Below are 18,841 nucleotides of genomic sequence, written 5' to 3'. Positions count from 1 at the left end.
GATTCCATCATCCAGAAACTCAGATGGTTACTGCCATTGAGATGAGAACCAAGTGATGACAAAAAAATTTAAGCATAAAGCTCACCTCTAGGCGATGTAACTATGTCCCGTATCCCAGCTGGTCGTAACCATAGTCACCTCCGCCACCTTCGACACCGTTCGTCGATGAGTCTAATACCAAGCCGCGCATCTGTTCAGTCCAAGAAGCATTCAGGCCTTTGAGAGAGCCGCAATGAGCGTATAGCGGCTCCCACGAAGGCCTTACATTGCCTTTACCAGATGCAGAAATGACTGTTTCGTTATAGTTTCCGTTGATATGGGGAACATATGGAACATCGAAACCGACATTATACTTCTCCACATATTCAGCGCTGTAAAATATAGACAAATGGCGTAATTCAACGAAAGGCGTGATTGCGTACCCTGTGAGGATTTGGCTGCCATTATAAGCAGAGATCTACGCCTTGATTATATGCAGCTTGTGGCATAGGCGCCCCACAACAAAAAATCAAGCATGGCATGACCCTTGAGATTTCCCAGTGAGCTCACGCTAATTGGTTATGTCAGAATAGTAAGTACCTGATCTCGCCCAGCTTCCTCATTCTGCCCCCAGGCGTTTCCCACTACCTTCCTCTTCGTGAATAAACCAGATCGCATTCTTGATGTTTCCCGTTCCGGTGGCCATGGTGAATGCGTTTACAGCATAGTTGAACATAGTCTGGTTATCGGTTAGAATCCCGATGGACATTCCCGACATCATGTTGCAGATATTCCTGTTCAAATGAAAAGGAACTATTCAGAAGTACCATAGAGAGAATTAAACGATAAATGCGCCAATTGGCTGGATAATGGTACCAAACTGCCCCATTATGATTCTCCAAGAAATCATAGTCCTTAGGGTAGGGTAGAACAGGTCAGCAATCTTGTTCTGGAAACGTGTAAAGTTGCCCGCCGACCAGCCAGAATAGTCGCGCATCAGATCAGGTGCATTGGCAAACTCATAGCCATATATTCCGAAAGCCAAAAATTTGTCTGACGATTCCATCGATCTTTGTAAGCGTACTCGACCACGTACCAAGGATGGCGGCCGCGGTATCGGCATAGTTCGTATTATCGCTCGAGATACGCCAACGGAGAGCCAGCTGATAGACGGCAACGATATCGATGTGGAGAAGTGGATGCTAGTTCTGGGCACCATCGTTAGAGTTCGCACGACGAACGACGACTTGGACGGGTCCCCGCATGACATAGGTCGCCTGGGCATGGTTATTGGCAATTAGCGTGGTTCACGCAGTGTACCAAGGCTCTTCTTGTGCATCGACTTTGTTTTTAATGCGCGTGAAGTCCTCCCGAGTGTGCAAAAAACGAGGATGGACAAATGCGGAGGTAGATAGTGAAGCAGACAAGAGCAGCAAGAGATTTTAATCAGGTTTGCTACGAAAATATAGTCCTAGAAGTCTCGTCAATGCGGACCAGCGGGTGAGGATTTTTTGCATACGTGTCACGGAGACAGTCAATACGGATCATGTATGTAAAGCAGGTCAAAATCTATAATTTCCCAACTATGTCCAGTGGTAGAAACTCTCTTAGCAATCGCCTCATGGGAAGTGACCAGAGACTATGTAGAAGGTGCGGCAGACTCAAAGCTTGCGACGAAGACGAAATTTCCGAGTCCTGTCTGGAATACTGCGTTGCCTATACAACACAGCCCGAGGTCTCCAAGGACGAATCCTTATGGCTTCTGACCTCGCTTACACGAGTTGTATGAGGTTCGGCGGAGATAGTCTCCAAAAGTTCGAGGGGAAAGGTTGTCCTGGCTTGCACGTTCCGATTCCATATATCGGATTTGTGTCCTTGGCTCTGCATGTATTGTTTTATCCTAGATATTGATAATGAAACTGCCACAGGCGAAAAACTGCGGTAACTGCACGTTGAGTGTTTCACAAAGCCTTCGAAAACACGATACCCACCATTTTTCGTATGTTGATGAGAGTCGTACCAGTAAACCTTACCAACGAGCAACGGCGATGGGATTTTACTGATCAATATGCACTGACGTTTTCATTCAAATAGCCAATCTCTGTCATCTGAGATATTTGAAGGATTGGCGGTCTTTCGATGACTTTACCATCTAAGCGGTTACGTGCTACCATACTGCCTCGAAGGGGTCCGGTGGTACTGCTGGTAGCGTTCCCCATAGGTCTGCAGACGCTATAAAGTGGATGGTAGGATTATGAATAACGTGGTAACTAGTCAGTACGTTATTCACCGGGGCCGTCTGACCGCATCTCACAGTGTAATTCATTATACCCTGATTGTGTTACTATATGTACAATCATACCACATCTGGAATATCAAGACCAGCCGCCTTCGCAATTTGGATAATTTTCTCAGCCTAGCACGAGCAAGTGAGTATATGAGTCAAATTTGAGTATTATTTCACACCTGTTTGATCATCGGAGCATCGACCATTTCTCCCTCAAGTCCGATGGCGCCCTTCTGAGATTCATGGGCTATTTGCATGTTATGAACGATCTTTGCCGCGCGAACTATCTCTATACAAAACACATAAGTAATTTCAATCTATTTTGTGGATGCTAACCAAATGTGGTAGGGACGAAAGTTGCTTGAATCGTGTCTACCTGGGAAGGATGGATGGCTTGCTAGTGAGGTGTTAATTTGTAGAATTCGATTACGGTTTAGGTGATAAGATGACAGACCTTTCCAGTAAATCCCATTCTCCTTCCTTCCTGACACTCCTCCTTTAAATATTTTTCGTCTTTATAGTTTACGCATACCTGGGCGGTGTCAAGGTATGAAAGAGCAGATTAATCGGCAACTTACCATATCAATAGCTTCAAGCTTATTGGCCCTGGCGGCATTGACTATGTGGGAACGAGTATACAATAGTTCTTGACGTGAACGAGTACGGATGATGGAGGTATCAGCGCAATCTTTTGTGGGATTGTGAGAACATTAGTTTGCAAAGGATAGACAACAGGATCCTGTTCTTACAGTCTTCTGCAGCAAACTTGTGAACGTCAGCACTAATCGTCTGACTGACATGAGAAGTGTTTAAATACGTATTTACCAAAAGGGCGCCTAGTACACATCCTTGGGCGCTTTCAATCGGGGGCTTCCATGCAGCTATGGCGGAAGCATTCATCACCGCCTCTGAACTTTCAATACTCGCTACCAGGCATAAGGGAAGGCTTTGAGAAGGTGTCAGTCGAGTTTCGGAGATGATGGATGCCACATGCGTGAGGTACTCTACAGAATGCACTTTGGGCAGAACAATTGATCTTACAGTAGGCAAACGGACCTATGTAATGATGCCACTACCATCGGCGACTGTTAAAATCATCAGGAGATTAATATCTTACAATGGCCGCAAGATCTTCGACAAAGAAAGGCGTTGTTCTATCATTAATCCTGACAGCGATTCGTGAAGGAGTTAAGAGCATCTCGTTCTGTCCAAGTCAAAGTAAGAAATTTAACCCGCATATTGAGTGAAAGAGAGCGACTTTTAGAAAACCCTGGAGTCTATTTCTGGCAGTGACTTTATCCTTTGGAGAAACACTATCTTCAAGGTCGTAGATAATCATATCAGAATTAACCGCGAGCGACTTTTCAAGCATGCGAGAGGAGGAGGAAGGGACATAGAGGTAAGACCTCTTTAGGGACGCTGTAGAGGCCGTGTCCGTGCTGAGATATCGAGCTGAAGCCCATCCGGCTATCGACACGTTCCGGAGAGTTTGAATGGAAAACATGATCGCCAGAGGCAACTGGTGGCTTATTTATCCTGTGAGTGAGATTCCAGAGGAAGACGCACTCCCCCCTGAAATCAAGACTCAATGGGTGGGTGGGAGGTAGCGACACGGGGGAAACGGTGCTGGCAGTTGCCTCAAATTCGCCCTCCGTGACGATGATGTAAGCTCCTCAAAATGGAAACCGTCTCGCGACTCCCGGATCTCCCGCCGTTTCCTCCAAAATATTATTTATTTTAAGTACATAGAGCGATAATTTACATATTTAAAAAAATGAAAACTTGGCTATGCAGAGGGCGAATTTTCAAAAACTTAGCGATACCTCACAGCGCTGTCCTCGCGTGCTCGGACGGCTCTTCAACGTTCATGTCAGTACCGGGCCGGAGTCCCGGAGATGCGTAAACTTTATTATGATGAGGGGCAAATGCGATAAATAAAACCAAGAAAATATTTCAAACGACTGGCTATGCAAATAATTGTCCACGAGCAGAATCCAGCAGAATGTTGTGATATTCGCCTCCTGCTTCCCACACAGCAAAGCCAGCCAGCCCCATGTCTGCGATAAACTGTCCTTTAGCCGCAAAAGACTCGCCGCCGTCGTAGGAAATCATCACTTGAGTAGTGGTGTTGTAGATAAAGGGCTGTAATGAAAACGCATGAGAACAAGGAGGTATCCCCATAACGATAAATCAAACGACTGATCGTTTGGCTGCAGTTGTCGAATATATAAAGCACATCATCTACAGCATTCCCGCTTTCAGTGAGATAACCTTGCTCAACAAGTCCCGAAAAGTTGACGGCTCCCCCTGTCGTAGTATCAGCGCCACAAACATTGACACAGCCCCGGGATGGACGGAGGAGCCGAAAGGTGCGTATAGAGCGAGCGTATCCGAAGTCTTGGAGAATGCATCAACTTTGGGTACACCGAAACTATGCCCATAGGCTGTGACACCGAGAAGAATTTGCTCGCTGGGGAAAGTTCTGGGAACCTGATCCATTGAAAGAGACGACATTAACGTCTGGCGTTGTCTCACTGCGTTCGTGGTAAGAATCCGTATCCAGTTGCAGTCGTGTCGCAGCACTTACGCAAACGCAAAGGTTATCTCGGTGTACTTTGACCAGAGAATGTCATTGACATCAAGGCCCTCGTCGGCATGCCAGCCAGTGAACCAAGCTGAAGCGACTTTGTCCGTTTCACAGACTGCATCGCTTTTCTCCGCTTGAATTAAATAAAAAGAAGGAAACGCTAACAGCCAGAACAAAAACATGTAAGCTGGTACCACCCAAAGTTCAAAGGTTGCAAGTAGAGAAAACACGTTAATCCAAGAAAAAATCGTCACGTCTTTTTATACTCCATCGAGAAGCATCGGTATAATCACTACGACAACTCCTCGCTGTTCGGCAGCGAGGACGGGCAGTGTTTGAGATTAAGTGCGGCTGTAGGCAGTTCCAAACTTCCTAGCTTGATGCATCTAGATTTTGTGAGCAGATTGGCCCCGCCAGAGTGGAATGCATCGCTAAACGTCGCGTATAGAGCCTTCGGTCCAAAAATACATGATACATTATCTTCCAATCATCCCCGTCCAGTCGAACTTGGCATACTTCTTCCTGAACTCAGTCACGCGCTCTGAATTCATTCGGAAATCTATCCGTCTCGGTCTCCTCCACTGACGGGGTTCCAGTTCCAAAATATTTCCAATGATCTCCCCAGCAAAGTACCTGTATATTTTGAGCAAATACATATGCAGGACGCGCGAAAGGTTTACCATGGAAATTCCCCAGAACCTTTCTCCCCTTCATCTATACCTTCTTCTCCATCAGCGCCATCATTGACACCTTCGATGACGTGTCCGTATCCCTTGTCCCCTTTGTGGTCAAACTGAACCATGAAATAGGGCAAATTGGGGACCATCGCACGCCGAAAACCACCTGGACGCTTGGAAAAGTCAATTAACTTCTTATGCTGTGACCATTCAGCCTCCGACGTCAGTATTGATTCCTGAAATCGTGTTAGTGCACTCTGACGGCGATTGAGAATTGCTTGTGTACCTTGAAGTAGCCTGGGATTAGGTCATATTGGTTCCAAGGCAAAGGGATGCATTCAATGCAGGTGTGTTTTTGTTTCTTCAATGAGATGACCGTTTCATAGAATAGGACACCTTGATCTTCCTCGGCAAACATACGCATCAGACATTTCATGAAGTTCTAGAACGAGCATGATGCGGAAGTGATAGCAAAGAAGGAAAGCAAGACAAACCCTAACTTCGTCCCACACATCGTCATCTCCATCTAGCATTGTCAAATGATGCTGTATCGGCACTATCAGACAATGTCCTTTGACCAGCTCCTCATTTGTGGTGCAAGAAAGATACGCCCGGGTCCCCATTGCAATAACTGGCGCTTTTGGAGGTGAATCATCCTCTCCAAAGCAAAAATGGCACGTAGCGAGGACTTGCTGGGTACGCTTGTAGTCTGTAAGTCATAGTCATCTTCATGATCCCCTCTGAGCGAATCGTACATACCCTGGATAGCGAACTGGCGCTTCATAGCATCTGAACGCATCTTTTGTCGACTGAGCTTTTCCACGTTTTCATCCATGTAGTCAAGGTCGTTCTAGAAAACGTATCGAGTGACTGTCCTAGAGACACAGAGAGCAGCCTACCTGAAATTTGCCGTCTCCCATGATGGCACGGGCAAACTGAGCGTCCAAGTTCTTTTGGTCCGACATTCCACCGCCAAACTTCTCTTGCCGCAGCATCTCACCCAAAGTGGTCGAATCATCATCTGCATTGATCCTGACCAAGTCGCCCGTCTTTGGATCTCTTGTTTCAACCTAAGACAAAAGCTTAGAGAAGCCCGAAGGAAAACAAGGGTACAAAGCAACCTTTTCTTTCTTTTTACGATTCCCAGGAAAAAGGGCTGCTTCGTCATTTTTGCCATGCCCAATATCATACAGCCGACCCTGCCCATCCAGAGTGGGCAAAACTTCAACCTTCGTCCGTACGTTTCCTCCCTCGTCGCTGCGGTACGTCGCCTTAGAAGCAGCCTCATACTCGCTCTCTAGCTCTTCAGCATCAGGTGCACCCATCAATTTTGCACGAAGGACTTTCGCCTGCAATTTATTCAAAGACGAGGGCGACAGCCCTCGTGACGTGGAACCGCGAACTCCTGTGGGTGGAGTCAACACCGAAGGTATAGGTGTCCGAGATTGTTGCAAAGGGGATGCAGCCTGTGAAGGCAAACGTAGGCTGTCCAATCGCCGATTCACTGGAGGACGACCACCTGGGGTTGGTGTAGATGGTGCGCTATCGGCATGACCACCTGGCCGACGGAATGAAGAGCTGCGACTAGATGCTCCACTTCCACCAATGTCGTTGAACATTATCTTTTTCTCCCCCTCAGACCTACCACGCCGTTCAGAGCCAACAGCCCGATCTGGCCGCTTACCCTCTCGTTCATCCAATATTCGCCGCTCCTCCTTGGCTTCCTCAAATGCCTCCAATGAGCCAAAGCGATCAACTGCCAGTTGTTCAATAGGTAGTCCTTCTTCTTCTGCGGTTTCGAAGACGCGTCGAAGCCGGATCATCCTCCATTGTGATCCAGGACCTCCTGGAACATTTGGTTTGGGAGCAGGAGCCGCGGATTCGTCGATAGATTTGTTATCTCTGAGACTTGTATTAAGCTCCCTTGAGCTGATGACCGGCTATCCAATGCTAAATAAGATATACCTGGGTGTTAATTAGATGAAACTTGCCTTGTCTGGATCGGGTCTGTTAGGATGCGAATTCTTTTTGTGAACTTCTGTACCAAGGTTAGAGAAAAAATCTACTCCTCCACCAATCGTTCTTCGGCCTCCAGACGCCTCCCCGTAATCCTCCGTGAAGGACTCGTCGTCCTGAAGTTGAATGCGAGACGATGAAGGCCGAGAAACCTGAGCGGCTGGTTCTTCCAACATCCAGTCATCTCGTTTGGGTTTAGTTTCTGTAGGTATCAAGGGCTGGAAAGCAGAGATAGACGACCCAGATGTCGCGGATGAAGCCAACTTCAAGCTTTCTGCAGTCGGAATGTCCGTCGCCAGAGGCTGTCAACGGTTCAGACAAGAAGCGATTAGCAATGACCAGGCTTACCCGTTCTCCTTCCATGTCGATATTCTTCTCTACCCACATGTCCTCATCTCCTAGACTTTCGTCCATAATCTTTGTTCCCTTATCCTCACCATGTTTCCGCTTCTTCTTGTGTCTTCTGTCATTATCGTGATTATGCCTCTTTTTGCTGTGCCGCTCCGTATCATGATCATGAGAGTGCTTGTGCTTGTGCTTGAAGCGTTTGGTATCGTCCCCCATAGCAGAATAGGCTAGACGCCAATGGGAGCAATTGGCAGTGGGTGGGCTCAAGGAGGACTAGTAGTATAAATTGGTAGATCTGCCCGAGTCCGTCGTCACGATACAGTGACAGTCACATCGCGTTTGTGACAATCTCTCCCGTCGATCCAAGCACGGCCACTATCGATACTTAGATCCTCTACCATGTCTGTGAGAGAAATAAGGGAACAGTTTGGTGATGATTTGGATGAAAAGCTGGTCGAAGAATGTGTGTGCATCCCATTCTTGTTCATTTGACGCGACAACCCCATTCTGCAGGCGTCTCGATGTGCAAAATTTACCAGCAGAGCGCAGAAGACCTCTTTTATAAATGGGAATCCATACATCTCAATCTTTCCTCACGCTCTGAAATCCGGCCACCGTTCACCATGGACTCTGTCGCGTCCTTGAAAGCGTCCTTGAACCGCGGGCTCGCGGCAGGCAGTAAGAAGGCCCAGCCAAAGCCGAAGACAATGAGAGGAGGTCGTAACTTAAATCCTGCTTTTGCTGCGCGCTACTCTGGTGCGAGTCATGGGACAACAGTGAAAACCGAGTCAGACACGATGGTGGTCGATATTCCTGCGAGTGTATCTGCCGCTGTGACATACAAAGGCCCAAAGGAAGATATGGCGTCCAGGAAGAGACGTGCTTGTAAGTTTGCTGGCCATTCTTCCTATTATGAAGCTAGAATGCCTTGCAGACCGATATATGTATGAAAAGGTTTCCGAACGCAGTGAAGGCATGGCTCTCTTACATGCACATCTCGTTGTGGGCTAATTTTGCTTCAATATAGTTTTAGATGAGCAAATAGACGAATTCGCTGAGCTTATCCGTGAACACTACAAGATCCCAGTCTCTGGATTCAGCGACCCAGCTTCGTCCACCGATGTGCGAGAATCTCTCCTCTCTCATTGATATTTACCTCACTCTTTGCCCACAGGAAGAGGTCACGGTAGTCGGACGCATAGTACAGGAGTCAGAATCAGAACCTGGCACCAAATTAACGGAGACTTCATTGACTCTTGAGACATCCCGAATGCTGGGTTCAGGATCGCGAGTACCCCTCCGCTTTACACCTTCCTTAAAGATACGTGGGGGGGCTTTGGGTGCCGGTGGAATCAGTTTCTTCCCAGGCGCATTGGTGGCTTTGAAAGGCAAGAATGGGGGGGTAGGCTCGTTCTTGGCCTCAGAAGTCCTCGCAGTATGCTATATTTCTACATATTCGATGGTAACCATTGACGCAGTCAATAGCCGCCACCTCTACGCACACGGTCTTCAAGGGCTTTTTCGGATCCTAATTTTTCAGATTCTTCGTTCTTGATGTATATAGCTAGCGGACCGTATACCTCGGATTTAGATCTCGGCTTCAAACCTTGGAGAGCTTTTCTCCCGATTCTGAAGTCCAAAAAGCCCACAGTGGTAGTATTGGTAAGACCCAGCAATGCTTTAATTACCACAGCGTTTATGTTTGCAGATCGGTCCATTCATCGATGCTTCCCACCCTCTCTTGAAGGCGGGGGCCATTGACACTACTCCTCTCAAGCTATTCCATGCGCAGTTTACAAAACCCCTACGATCCTATCTCGATTCATCCCCAGGTAGTATCGCTATCTTAGTTCCCAGTGTCCGTGATCTCGTGAGCTTCCACGCTGTATATCCACAGTGCGAGTTCAGTTCCGAAGTGTCCAATCGTGATTCCGTGTGTATTACTGAATTTTCACTGAAACCTTATCACTGATGTTCCTTTAGCGTATACATCTGCTTTCGAATCCAGCACAGTTTTCCATAAACAACATAAAGGTTGCCGTCACCAGCGTGGATGTTCTCTTTCACCTTCGAAAAGAGGAGCTATTGAAACGGGGTGAAGAAATAGACTCAATAGTCCCTTCATCTCCCGAAGACACGGGCACGGACTCTATGGCAAACACATGTCGACATGTGCTACAACAGCGAAGGTAGGATTTTGCCTCGTTTTGATGCCATGATTTTTTATTCTGTGCAGTTTTTATCCGTTATTTCCTGTTCCCCAGGAACTGGCTCATGAAGTTAATCTCGACGTCACTCATTCGCAGCTGCTGAAACTCGGTGAATCAGACAATGAGAATGTCGCTCCAGATGTGTTAATTATCCCCAGTCGTCTTAAGCATTTTTCAAAGGTCCCGTTTCTTGCCTCTTCTTGCCTATCCTGTTGACACTTTATTACAGTCCCTAGATACTACTTCAGTTTTGAACCCTTCGTTCTTGACCAAAGGAACGTATGCTGTAGTTCAAATGGGACTTGGTGGCGTCATCAAGCTAGAGATCGTCAAAATGGATAGCTCGTGAAATCGTTATACCTTTTTAAATGTACTGTTTTTAGAAACACGCTCCTCCTCTAACTGGGCATGGCAACAGCTGATCACGACCCTGGAATCATTTAGATCCGCAAAATTTCTACACAAATGTTACATGGAAAATGTCTCATGGCACCTCCCCACCCTTCAGGCTTTCCTTCTCTGCCTCGCCATATTTTATACATACAGAATCCAAAAGATTCAAGTACATAAGTTGCAAACTGGACGGGTAACCTCGCATGTCAATGAATCTGATGCGTCCAAGTATAGGAGGGTCACCAGGACCGTCGCTTAGCGATCGGCCAGGAATAATTAAGAACGGGGATTCCTAGAGTAGTGTATAGTATGATAGCGAAAGCAACGTAGAGGTTCCCTGAAGAAACTGACACTGATTACTCCGGGTCGGCTGTCGGTTGGTCATCCGCAGAGGTTTCATCCTGGGAGAGACTGCTTTCTTTCAGGACGGGGCAAGTGGTATTTGTAGGAGATACTGAGAGGCCTTGATGACCGTTGGTAGGGGACGAAGCGTGAGGGATACTGTGCCGAGAACGCTATAAGCAACAAATTTGCAGCAGAATCTGCATACGCACTTCTGAGGATTAGGTATCGCAGTACCCACTGTACTTTGAGGCGCCACGCCGGCTTTCGATAAGGCATAATCTCCCGAGTCGAAATACTTTCGATCCTGTAGATACAGATTAATCGTCACATTCGAACATCGGTGGTGGGTGACCAACCTTTTGCATCTTCATCAAGACATTCTTGTGTGTTGGAAGTTTTCCATACTTGGCGAAAAGGATCTGCTCCTGGTCCGAGAGTTTCTACGGAGTTGGATGAGCATGCAGTACAGCAGACGTAAGGACCAATACTGACACTGATGTCAACCTTCTTGCGCTGAGCAGGGAGCATGATGGTTGTGAGGAAAGGACCAGTATAGCGATATAAAGAGAGTGCCGAGATGGACTCGAAGGTAAGACACGGTTGGACTGATGAACTGAATTGCTCTAGCGAAAGAGTTATATAAGTTTCAGTTTATAGCCTGCGGACCTTGTGTCGGACATTGATCGGAGTCACAATTTCGGTGGTGTCTAGACCTGCCGGTACTAGCCGTCTTCTCTCGAAGTAAATCTTTAGTCAGCTGCTCACCATTTTTTCCCAACTTTTCTGGCCGTTTTCGACACGTTTCAGACCAATTTAGCTCACTCCCAAAGCTCCGCCCGTCTGACCGAAACTTTGGGTGGAGTAAAATACTCCTTGCTATATGGATGAGCAGGTCCACAGCTATAAGTAGTATTCTCGCATTTCGTCTGCTTGGTTCATACTCCAACACCTGATGATCGCAGTTACCAGTAAATGAGGGTTGATGCCGTGTGAGAGCGGATTCAAACAACGAGCCACAACCCTGGGTCAGTCACCTGGTAGTGAGAGCTTTGCAGTCGGAAGCAGCTTTGACAGTTCTGGACAAGCCTTCTAAAGTCTTCTTCTACAACGATCGTATCCATAGATGGCAGAAACCGGAATTTGAACATACTGTAACTGCGGCAAACGAACAACAATTCTTAATCGAAAAGGACGATAAGCATAGTTTTTGCTTGAAAAAGCAGGCGTCACCCTTCATCTCAGTCATCAACCAGGTCGCTCCCTCTCAACCATCGTGACCTCATCCTCAGAAGAATCCTCCAGCTGACAGTCAACATGGTCGATGACCATATCCTCGCAATCGTCCAAGAGCGCTTCTTCGTCGGGGTCCAAATACGCGGCGGAACAATGCGACGAAGTGTGATCATCTGCGTCCAGGTCTAAAGATATACCGACATCGGTATCGAAGGTATCGTCAGCTAATGAGCCTAGGTCGTAATTGTCAAGGAACATGAGACAGTCGAGGTCTTCGACGTGTTCAGCATCTGGCGGTTCTTGAGCGGGAGAAATGGGGGGTACAAAGTTCGTTTTGGCTATCTCAAGTCCAGAATGCAGAACAAGATGAGTGCCAAAGAGAGAAGCGTCGTCCTGAGAGACTGGGCTTAGACCATCAAAACCGGTTTCGTCCGTATCGGAATCAATATCCATGAAGTGTCGAAGACCCGTAAACGGACAAGACGAGTAGTCGCTGACAGAGTGCCAAGATGACGAAAAATCTCCCTGGTCGCACGGTGAGAGCGAACATGTGAATATTTCTTCAATCGCATAGCAAGGCTCTGCATGACAAACTACAGATCCATCGGATGTGACAACGCCGAGCCCCTCTCCGAATGAAAAGTCGGAATCCGCAAGGTCAACATCGCTCTGGCTATCGAGGTCGATGTCTGAATCATGTCTCTCTAGGCCTATATCCATGAGAGCGCCATCAGAACAGTCGTCGTCTGAGAAACAAGCAGAAATGGTATGGTCCGGGTCCAGCTGTGCAAAAGTAACCGGCATGCGAAAGTTCAACAAATTGTCCAGTTTGGGCAGAGGCTCCGACGCTGTCTGCAGAAGAGGTACTTGGTCCAAGGCAAGTTCATCATCGTCTCCTGCATCAGCTGACGCAATGCACAGTTGATTCAAGGTCTAGGGACCATTTATCAGCGCATATACGTTGCGAATGGCGTCAGAGGTACGATACCTTGAACGTGGGACGCCTGATAACACGGCGATAACAGTGATCCATGGCGAGACAGAATGCATCTTCGACACTAAGCTCAGGAACCATCTCACGCTCCCTGAGAGTATCAAGGTGATCTTGTCCAACTTCTGACAATAAATTGGATAATGAAGCGTCGGACAACGAGATTCTCAACAGTTGTTTTCGCTTGATGCTCTGTAAAAAAAAATCCATCAGTGGTACGGTATGAATTCGTCATGGAACCCGCCTACTTTGAGAAGACGCTTGCAAGTCGAACGAAATTCTGGATTGGGAGACCTTTTCATCATTTCTAGTAGCATTCGAGAAATTTTTGGGAAGAATGTGGCTTCTAGATCTAGTTGCTGGAAAATAGGGTGACAACTGATGCAAGACGACTTGGTTACATCCACACACCTTAAACCAAGTACCGAATATTAGAGGGTAGCGCCTTGAAAAGTGTCACTTATACAGAGACTAGTCGAATAAGTATGCAACCCACTTTACGAGATGCCATGTTACAAAGCGACCAATAACGTTATCCAACAAGGTCAAGAACGGCAACGATAGATTTGGGGAAAATGGATGGTTAAGTTGGTTCGATGAATCTGGACTTGTGATATCCCTCCATTCATATCGCAGATGAATGGTGGTAAGTGTCAGATGCATTGACTTCATCTCTGAGCTTGACGGCATGCAACGAGATGAATGTACTGTAACTGGGCGTAATCCATAAACACAAAAACTAGAGCCCGCATATATGACTCACAGGTCGGCACGCCATTGTCATCGCCCAGGTGTACGTCGGAAATTGTGCTTAGCCCAAGCAGTGCCGCATTCTGAAAACGAAAGTTATAGTGACAAGATTAACGTGATTTATATGCCGCACAGTCTTGAGATATTCCACGATATGGCGAGCCAGATGAGAGCGTTGAATACAGTCTGCAGATACCTTCTTCTTGTCCAAGAGACCCGATATCGTGAACGTGAGACTCGAAGCTAGGAGGATGTCGACATTATCGGGAATGCGCGATTGCTTCACAGTGTACACAGTATCGGAAGGCTTTCCTTGTACGAAACAGTGCTTTGAAAAGAGAACTACGCTCGTATGGTCGTCCACAGCCTTGATTCTTGACGAGTAAGCTAGTGAAGGCATAGCAATTTGCCTAAGCAATGAGCCGCAAATGCAGTGGCCAATGACGAACACGAGAACCCGATATGGAGCGGCTGTGCAGTTGCCAGCCACAGGCCTGATTTCAGATAGTACACTCCTGCTCAACCGATCCTGCTTTCTGGTAATCCACGATTCTCCTTTCCCTTTCTCTTTGCCCTTTTCTTCGTGCTGCACTGAACGGCGATGGTGAGCTTATTTCTTTTCTGATTCCCTTCATTCCAGCATCTATAACGGCGATGCCAGGCAAATGAGCTAGACCAGAAGATACAGGATGTCTACAAGCATATTCAGACAGAGCGCAAAATTCTAGAGGCGTCGCAGCTCCTCCGGCAAGCTACCAACAACCAAGACGTTCTCCGGCGTAATGAAGCTAAGATCAGGGAGACGGAGCGATCCCTTTCCTACTTTGAAGATACCCTACGAGAATTACAGGCTCGCAAGCTGCAGCAATCGCAGCCAGATCCACAGCGGTATGGCGGATCTGCAAGCCCTCAGGTTGGTCAATTTCCTGGGAGTGGTGTTGTTGACATATCTGCTCGAGATCGCTGAATGTGCAATCCAGGTCCCTCCAAAAGAGTACGACTTTTCTGGCCGCGGACGAGCGCCCAACTCTCCAGAGCTTGGCCCTAGAGGTGGACCAGGACGCGGGCCACCCAAGGCGAAGACATATTCAAATCTTGACTTAATCAAAGCCGATACTCCTCACACCCCGGCCAAGATATCAAAGATGTTGCATCAGTTAGAATTCAAACTTCAAGTCGAGATGCAGTACAAGCAAGGTATCGATAAGATGGCTAAACTATACCAGGCGGATGGAGATAAGAAGTCGAGAGCCGATGCAGAGAGCAAAAAGGTCGAAAGTGAGAAGAAGATACAACTTCTTCAGAGCGCTCTCAAGCGGTATAAGAACCTACACATCTTAGATGATGTTGTAGAGGAAGAAGATAGTGAGCTGATTGTTTGTGGCCACGCCGGTCTGCTCACCCCCACTTAGATAGCCCCGGAACTGACGGCGAGCGCAAGGATAACCTACGGTCGAAACCGTTGTCCGGAATACTTCAGGTCACCGTCAAAGGCGCGCGCGAACTTGACCATGCTCCCATCATTGCCAGATTCCGTTCGGCATCCAAGCAGACCGTTGAAACATCCGTCTCACTGAAGGTCGAAGGGACACAGCTTGCTCGGTCCCATCCTTCTCGAACTGATCGCTGGAACGAAGATTTCGAGATAACCGTTGACAAGGCTAACGAAGTTGAGATTGCTGTTTATGACAAACAGGTTGGTGAACAGCATGCTGTTCCAATCGGGTTGCTATGGATCAGGATTAGCGACCTAGTCGAGGCGTTACGGCGACAGAAAGTAGTTATGGAAAGCGGACAAGGAGGTTGGGTAACAGCAGGTGCAATGCATGGTGATAACCAGGCAGGTCCCCCTGTGCACCCAAATGCTGCAGCAGACATGAATGCGCCTCTAACTTTTGGTGGTGTACCGCCCGGGTCCGCCTCCGGTTACGGTCCTTCTGCGACGGAAGGCATCGACGCATGGTTCTCCGTTGAGCCTGCTGGTGCCATCGCCCTAAACCTCAACTTCAGTAGGTCTTTCACATCGGTTAAGCTGAAGGGTGCTAACAGATTACATAGTCAAGGAAAATGTTCGAAAACGACCTTTAGATGCCCCTTTGGGAGGTCTGGGTCGTCAAGGCGCCGTCCGCAAACGCAAGGGCGAGGTTCACGAGATGAATGGACACAAATTTGTGCAGAAACAGTTTTATCAGCTTATGCTATGCGCTTTCTGCAGTGATTTCTTACTGAACGCCACTGGTTACCAGTGTGAAGATTGCCGATATACATGTCACAAGAAGTGCCACGAGAAGGTAGTCACTAAGTGTATATCAAAGTCGAACACCGGTGTAAGTCAACTCATTTTTTTTCTCCAGATCGCTCAACCGCATTCATGTTTACTTCTAGGATGACGAAGAGAAGATTAATCACCGTATTCCCCACCGCTTTGAACCTCTTACTAATATTGGTGCAAACTGGTGCTGTCACTGCGGTTACATGCTTCCATTGGGCCGCAAGAATGCGCGCAAATGCTCAGAATGCGAACTTACATGTCACGCTAATTGCGCTCATCTCGTTCCAGATTTCTGCGGAATGTCGATGGAAACCGCCAATACCCTACTCTCAGACTGGCGCGCAATCAAAAAGGCCCAGCAGAGTCAACAGCCGTCGGGTGATCGACTATCAGCGCCTCTTAGTCGTATCAACCTCGCTAACGAAGCTGATCCATATGCTCGACCTCCCCCGCCAGTTCAGCAGATGCCTGATTCTCGATACCAACAACAGCCTCCATCTGTTTCTTACGGCCAACAGCAAACACCTCGACCTGCTCGAGTTCCAGTACCTCCCATGTATCCCGAGGTGCAATCGCAGCCAGTACAGGGCAGACCTCTACCTAGTCAACCGGCCCCGGAACAGCACAAATATCCGGGTGGCTATCAGGTTTGCTTCTTTTTATGCATTGTATGGCTACTCCCACTGACACCTACCATAGGAACCTCAGAGGCCTCCTCAACCGACCGCTGCTCCCGTCAAGCAACCCGGCCTTCCGCCTTCACCGGCCCAGAGACCTCCTAGCATAGGTCCCGGCCAGGTGATCCCAGGCCATCGCGTTGTTCCTGCACAACCTCCCGTCCGACAGGCTACCAAGAAGAGAAAAGTCGGTCTGGACGATTTCAACTTCTTGGCTGTCCTCGGTAAGGGTAACTTCGGTAAGGTCATGCTGGCGGAGGAAAAGAAAACGAACGGTCTTTATGCCATCAAGGTGCTGAAAAAGGAATTCATCATAGACAATGATGAAGTAGAGAGGTTCGAAAGATTTTCTTTTATGATTACTTTTGTTTCTCTCTAACCCACATCCTCTAGCACTCGTTCGGAGAAGCGCGTTTTCTTGGCTGCTGCTAAGGAGCGTCATCCGTTTTTACTTGGTCTTCATTCTTGCTTCCAGACAGAGACACGAGTGTACTTCGTTATGGAGTATGTCAGTGGAGGTGATCTCATGTTGCACATTCAGAGGAAACAGTTTTCTCTGCGGCAGGCCAAGTTTTATGCATCAGAAGTACTCTTGGCCCTCGAGTACTTCCATGCCAATGGTATAATATACCGGTGAGTTGGTCCACGCGATTCAAATAGACTTGAACTTACAGTGTGATGAAAGGGACCTAAAACTCGACAACATCTTGCTAACACTGGATGGACACGTTAAAGTAGCCGATTACGGCTTGTGTAAGGAAGAGATGTGGTTCGGTCAGACTACTAGTACATTCTGTGGTACTCCCGAATTCATGGCTCCGGAGGTATGACCCTGCCCATTCTGGGATGAAAACTCTGTGTTAACGCTGTGATCAGATTCTCCTGGAACAGCGCTACGGACGTGCCGTTGATTGGTGGGCCTTTGGTGTGCTGACGTACGAAATGTTGCTTGGGCAGTCGCCTTTCCGTGGAGACGACGAAGACGAGATATTCGACGCCATACTGGAAGACGAGCCTTTGTATCCGATTACGATGCCGAGGGATGCCGTATCCATTTTACAGAAGGTAAACCTTCAGCTGTTCTGTCATCACTTTTTGTATTGAAATCTAACAGCTCTTGACGCGTGATCCTAACCGCCGTTTGGGATCTACAAAAGAAGATGCTGAAGAGATCAAACAGCAGCCTTTCTTTAAAGATGTTAGTTTCGACGATGTACTAAACAAGCGCATACCCCCTCCTTATTTCCCCACAATTGTAAGTGTAAAGAAAAATTTAACATCAGGACCGGGATTAAACCTATTTACAGAACGGCAGTGCTGATACCAGTAACTTTGACGAGGAGTTCACTCGAGAACAACCAACTCTAACACCGGTGCATGGTCAACTCTCTTCGCGCGACCAAGCAGAATTCAATGGGTTCTCCTATGTTGCGGGTTGGGCCGATATATGAGAAGGGAGAAGGTGCAGAAGAATATGTAAGTAGGGTAGGACGTGCAACTGGACCATGGCTGCTCTTGTGTTTGTTGTCATTGATTAGTATTGTGTCTGCATCCTGTATTTGAGTACCTCTAGGCTACGTAAATAACATCAATATTATTAGTCTGCTCACCTGCGCTATTTCATCGTTATAATGTTGCCACCCGTGCCAGACAGGCCATGCGACCTTTCTTCCACGGAGACGTCACCAGCATCAGGCTGTCTCATGAGTTCATAGAAATTATTCCACAATGCCGCGATAGTATCGTACTCCTTGGTCATTCCTAGGACCTCTTCGAGCTTTCTATTCAAGCCATTGGTCGATGTGAGCAACTCCTCGAAGCTCTGTAATGCAGCATATCAGAAGTGAAACGCGTTGCGCAATAAGAATATTCACGGATGTAATTTCTCGGGCCAGACGGTCGCGTTCTCGCTCGAAAAAAGTGGACTCGTTGTCTGGTTGGGACATGGATGATGGTAAGGGGTTAAAAAAAAACTCACTAGGGTTAGGGTTAAGGTTACTGCTGTGTTTCATCACTGCCGCCACTACCTTCCTTTGCCTCACTTGGTCATTCTTCGTGCGTACTGCTACTCCTTCA

At 47.6% G+C, this 18,841-nt stretch overlaps 9 protein-coding genes across 9 annotated transcripts; 2 read left to right on the top strand and 7 right to left on the bottom strand.

Moving 5' to 3' along the window:
* Window positions 1-100: 100 nt before the first annotated feature.
* Window positions 101-1,264, bottom strand: BT62DRAFT_922143 (uncharacterized protein; the record flags this gene model as incomplete). The annotated part of the gene is made up of 6 exons (XM_043184382.1): window positions 101-371; window positions 423-437; window positions 648-792; window positions 856-1,032; window positions 1,076-1,181; window positions 1,214-1,264. 6 exons carry the CDS (start codon window positions 1,262-1,264, stop codon window positions 101-103), a joined length of 765 nt encoding a protein of 254 aa, XP_043036510.1.
* A 1,071-nt stretch (window positions 1,265-2,335) lies between these two features.
* BT62DRAFT_972757 (citrate lyase beta subunit) lies at window positions 2,336-3,913 on the bottom strand (the record flags this gene model as incomplete). Its single annotated transcript, XM_043189083.1, has 9 exons — window positions 3,525-3,913; window positions 3,384-3,470; window positions 3,092-3,322; window positions 3,016-3,031; window positions 2,845-2,954; window positions 2,721-2,798; window positions 2,603-2,663; window positions 2,446-2,555; window positions 2,336-2,395 (listed from the first exon to the last, which is right to left on the bottom strand). The coding sequence occupies exons 1-9, from the start codon at window positions 3,768-3,770 to the stop codon at window positions 2,336-2,338; spliced, it is 999 nt and encodes a 332-aa protein (XP_043036509.1). The 5' UTR covers window positions 3,771-3,913.
* Window positions 3,914-4,231: 318 nt separating this feature from the next.
* BT62DRAFT_1009610 (uncharacterized protein) lies at window positions 4,232-5,035 on the bottom strand (the record flags this gene model as incomplete). Its single annotated transcript, XM_043177572.1, has 3 exons — window positions 4,232-4,408; window positions 4,538-4,796; window positions 4,854-5,035. The coding sequence occupies 3 exons, from the start codon at window positions 5,033-5,035 to the stop codon at window positions 4,232-4,234; spliced, it is 618 nt and encodes a 205-aa protein (XP_043036508.1).
* A 147-nt stretch (window positions 5,036-5,182) lies between these two features.
* Window positions 5,183-8,205, bottom strand: BT62DRAFT_345109 (uncharacterized protein). The gene is made up of 9 exons (XM_043180578.1): window positions 7,895-8,205; window positions 7,522-7,848; window positions 6,652-7,470; window positions 6,430-6,600; window positions 6,290-6,380; window positions 6,025-6,239; window positions 5,817-5,972; window positions 5,534-5,766; window positions 5,183-5,486 (listed from the first exon to the last, which is right to left on the bottom strand). Exons 1-9 carry the CDS (start codon window positions 8,108-8,110, stop codon window positions 5,330-5,332), a joined length of 2,385 nt encoding a protein of 794 aa, XP_043036507.1. The 5' UTR covers window positions 8,111-8,205; the 3' UTR covers window positions 5,183-5,329.
* A 22-nt stretch (window positions 8,206-8,227) lies between these two features.
* Window positions 8,228-10,533, top strand: BT62DRAFT_953885 (DNA polymerase alpha, subunit B). The gene is made up of 10 exons (XM_043188281.1): window positions 8,228-8,357; window positions 8,408-8,779; window positions 8,829-8,867; window positions 8,922-9,016; window positions 9,069-9,329; window positions 9,380-9,556; window positions 9,603-9,827; window positions 9,878-10,083; window positions 10,131-10,284; window positions 10,334-10,533. Exons 1-10 carry the CDS (start codon window positions 8,294-8,296, stop codon window positions 10,451-10,453), a joined length of 1,713 nt encoding a protein of 570 aa, XP_043036506.1. The 5' UTR covers window positions 8,228-8,293; the 3' UTR covers window positions 10,454-10,533.
* An 18-nt stretch (window positions 10,534-10,551) lies between these two features.
* BT62DRAFT_972750 (Endosulfine-domain-containing protein) lies at window positions 10,552-11,420 on the bottom strand. The gene is made up of 4 exons (XM_043189082.1): window positions 11,335-11,420; window positions 11,199-11,282; window positions 11,052-11,146; window positions 10,552-10,998 (listed from the first exon to the last, which is right to left on the bottom strand). The coding sequence occupies exons 1-4, from the start codon at window positions 11,368-11,370 to the stop codon at window positions 10,854-10,856; spliced, it is 360 nt and encodes a 119-aa protein (XP_043036505.1). The 5' UTR covers window positions 11,371-11,420; the 3' UTR covers window positions 10,552-10,853.
* Window positions 11,421-13,117: 1,697 nt separating this feature from the next.
* On the bottom strand, window positions 13,118-14,265 carry BT62DRAFT_345002 (uncharacterized protein). The gene is made up of 6 exons (XM_043180576.1): window positions 13,950-14,265; window positions 13,830-13,899; window positions 13,563-13,779; window positions 13,478-13,511; window positions 13,315-13,418; window positions 13,118-13,258 (listed from the first exon to the last, which is right to left on the bottom strand). The coding sequence occupies exons 1-5, from the start codon at window positions 14,214-14,216 to the stop codon at window positions 13,413-13,415; spliced, it is 594 nt and encodes a 197-aa protein (XP_043036504.1). The 5' UTR covers window positions 14,217-14,265; the 3' UTR covers window positions 13,118-13,258; window positions 13,315-13,412.
* A 116-nt stretch (window positions 14,266-14,381) lies between these two features.
* On the top strand, window positions 14,382-18,216 carry BT62DRAFT_972749 (uncharacterized protein; the record flags this gene model as incomplete). Its single annotated transcript, XM_043189081.1, has 12 exons — window positions 14,382-14,420; window positions 14,478-14,729; window positions 14,797-15,181; window positions 15,229-15,825; window positions 15,875-16,143; window positions 16,202-16,735; window positions 16,788-17,101; window positions 17,159-17,398; window positions 17,451-17,589; window positions 17,642-17,830; window positions 17,880-18,020; window positions 18,073-18,216. Exons 1-12 carry the CDS (start codon window positions 14,418-14,420, stop codon window positions 18,214-18,216), a joined length of 3,207 nt encoding a protein of 1,068 aa, XP_043036503.1. The 5' UTR covers window positions 14,382-14,417.
* On the bottom strand, window positions 17,972-18,711 carry BT62DRAFT_1078739 (DASH outer kinetochore protein; the record flags this gene model as incomplete). Its single annotated transcript, XM_043179418.1, has 3 exons — window positions 17,972-18,311; window positions 18,376-18,587; window positions 18,640-18,711. 2 exons carry the CDS (start codon window positions 18,709-18,711, stop codon window positions 18,381-18,383), a joined length of 279 nt encoding a protein of 92 aa, XP_043036502.1. The 3' UTR covers window positions 17,972-18,311; window positions 18,376-18,380.
* Between the last annotated feature and the right edge of the window lie 130 nt (window positions 18,712-18,841).

The sequence above is a fragment of the Guyanagaster necrorhizus genome, assembly GCF_019112545.1.
Source record: "Guyanagaster necrorhizus MCA 3950 unplaced genomic scaffold BT62scaffold_25, whole genome shotgun sequence".
In the NCBI taxonomy this organism is placed as follows: Eukaryota; Fungi; Basidiomycota; class Agaricomycetes; order Agaricales; family Physalacriaceae; genus Guyanagaster; species Guyanagaster necrorhizus.
Note: the sequence above shows the minus strand (reverse complement) of the source record. Positions and strands in the feature narration are given on the sequence as shown.

Excerpts from the sequence above, each read along its gene's own strand:
- BT62DRAFT_345109 (XM_043180578.1), bottom strand. The coding sequence starts at position 8,110 with ATGGGGGACGATACCAAACGCTTCAAGCACAAGCACAAGCACTCTCAT. Across the intron at positions 7,849-7,894 it reads TCGACATGGAAGGAGAACGG|CCTCTGGCGACGGACATTCC; the intron begins GTAAGCCTGGTC and ends AACCGTTGACAG. Across the intron at positions 7,471-7,521 it reads ACAGACCCGATCCAGACAAG|CCGGTCATCAGCTCAAGGGA; the intron begins GCAAGTTTCATC and ends AGCATTGGATAG.
- BT62DRAFT_345002 (XM_043180576.1), bottom strand. The coding sequence starts at position 14,216 with ATGCCTTCACTAGCTTACTCGTCAAGAATCAAGGCTGTGGACGACCAT. Across the intron at positions 13,900-13,949 it reads TCGTGGAATATCTCAAGACT|AATGCGGCACTGCTTGGGCT; the intron begins GTGCGGCATATA and ends TTTCGTTTTCAG. Across the intron at positions 13,512-13,562 it reads GTAACATGGCATCTCGTAAA|GCGCTACCCTCTAATATTCG; the intron begins GTGGGTTGCATA and ends ACACTTTTCAAG.
- BT62DRAFT_972750 (XM_043189082.1), bottom strand. The coding sequence starts at position 11,370 with ATGCTCCCTGCTCAGCGCAAGAAGGTTGACATCAGT. Across the intron at positions 11,283-11,334 it reads GCAAGAAGGTTGACATCAGT|AAACTCTCGGACCAGGAGCA; the intron begins GTCAGTATTGGT and ends CCAACTCCGTAG. Across the intron at positions 10,999-11,051 it reads GCGATACCTAATCCTCAGAA|TATCCCTCACGCTTCGTCCC; the intron begins GTGCGTATGCAG and ends TTCTCGGCACAG.
- BT62DRAFT_953885 (XM_043188281.1), top strand. The coding sequence starts at position 8,294 with ATGTCTGTGAGAGAAATAAGGGAACAGTTTGGTGATGATTTGGATGAA. Across the intron at positions 8,358-8,407 it reads TGAAAAGCTGGTCGAAGAAT|GCGTCTCGATGTGCAAAATT; the intron begins GTGTGTGCATCC and ends CCCATTCTGCAG. Across the intron at positions 10,285-10,333 it reads GTCTTAAGCATTTTTCAAAG|TCCCTAGATACTACTTCAGT; the intron begins GTCCCGTTTCTT and ends ACTTTATTACAG.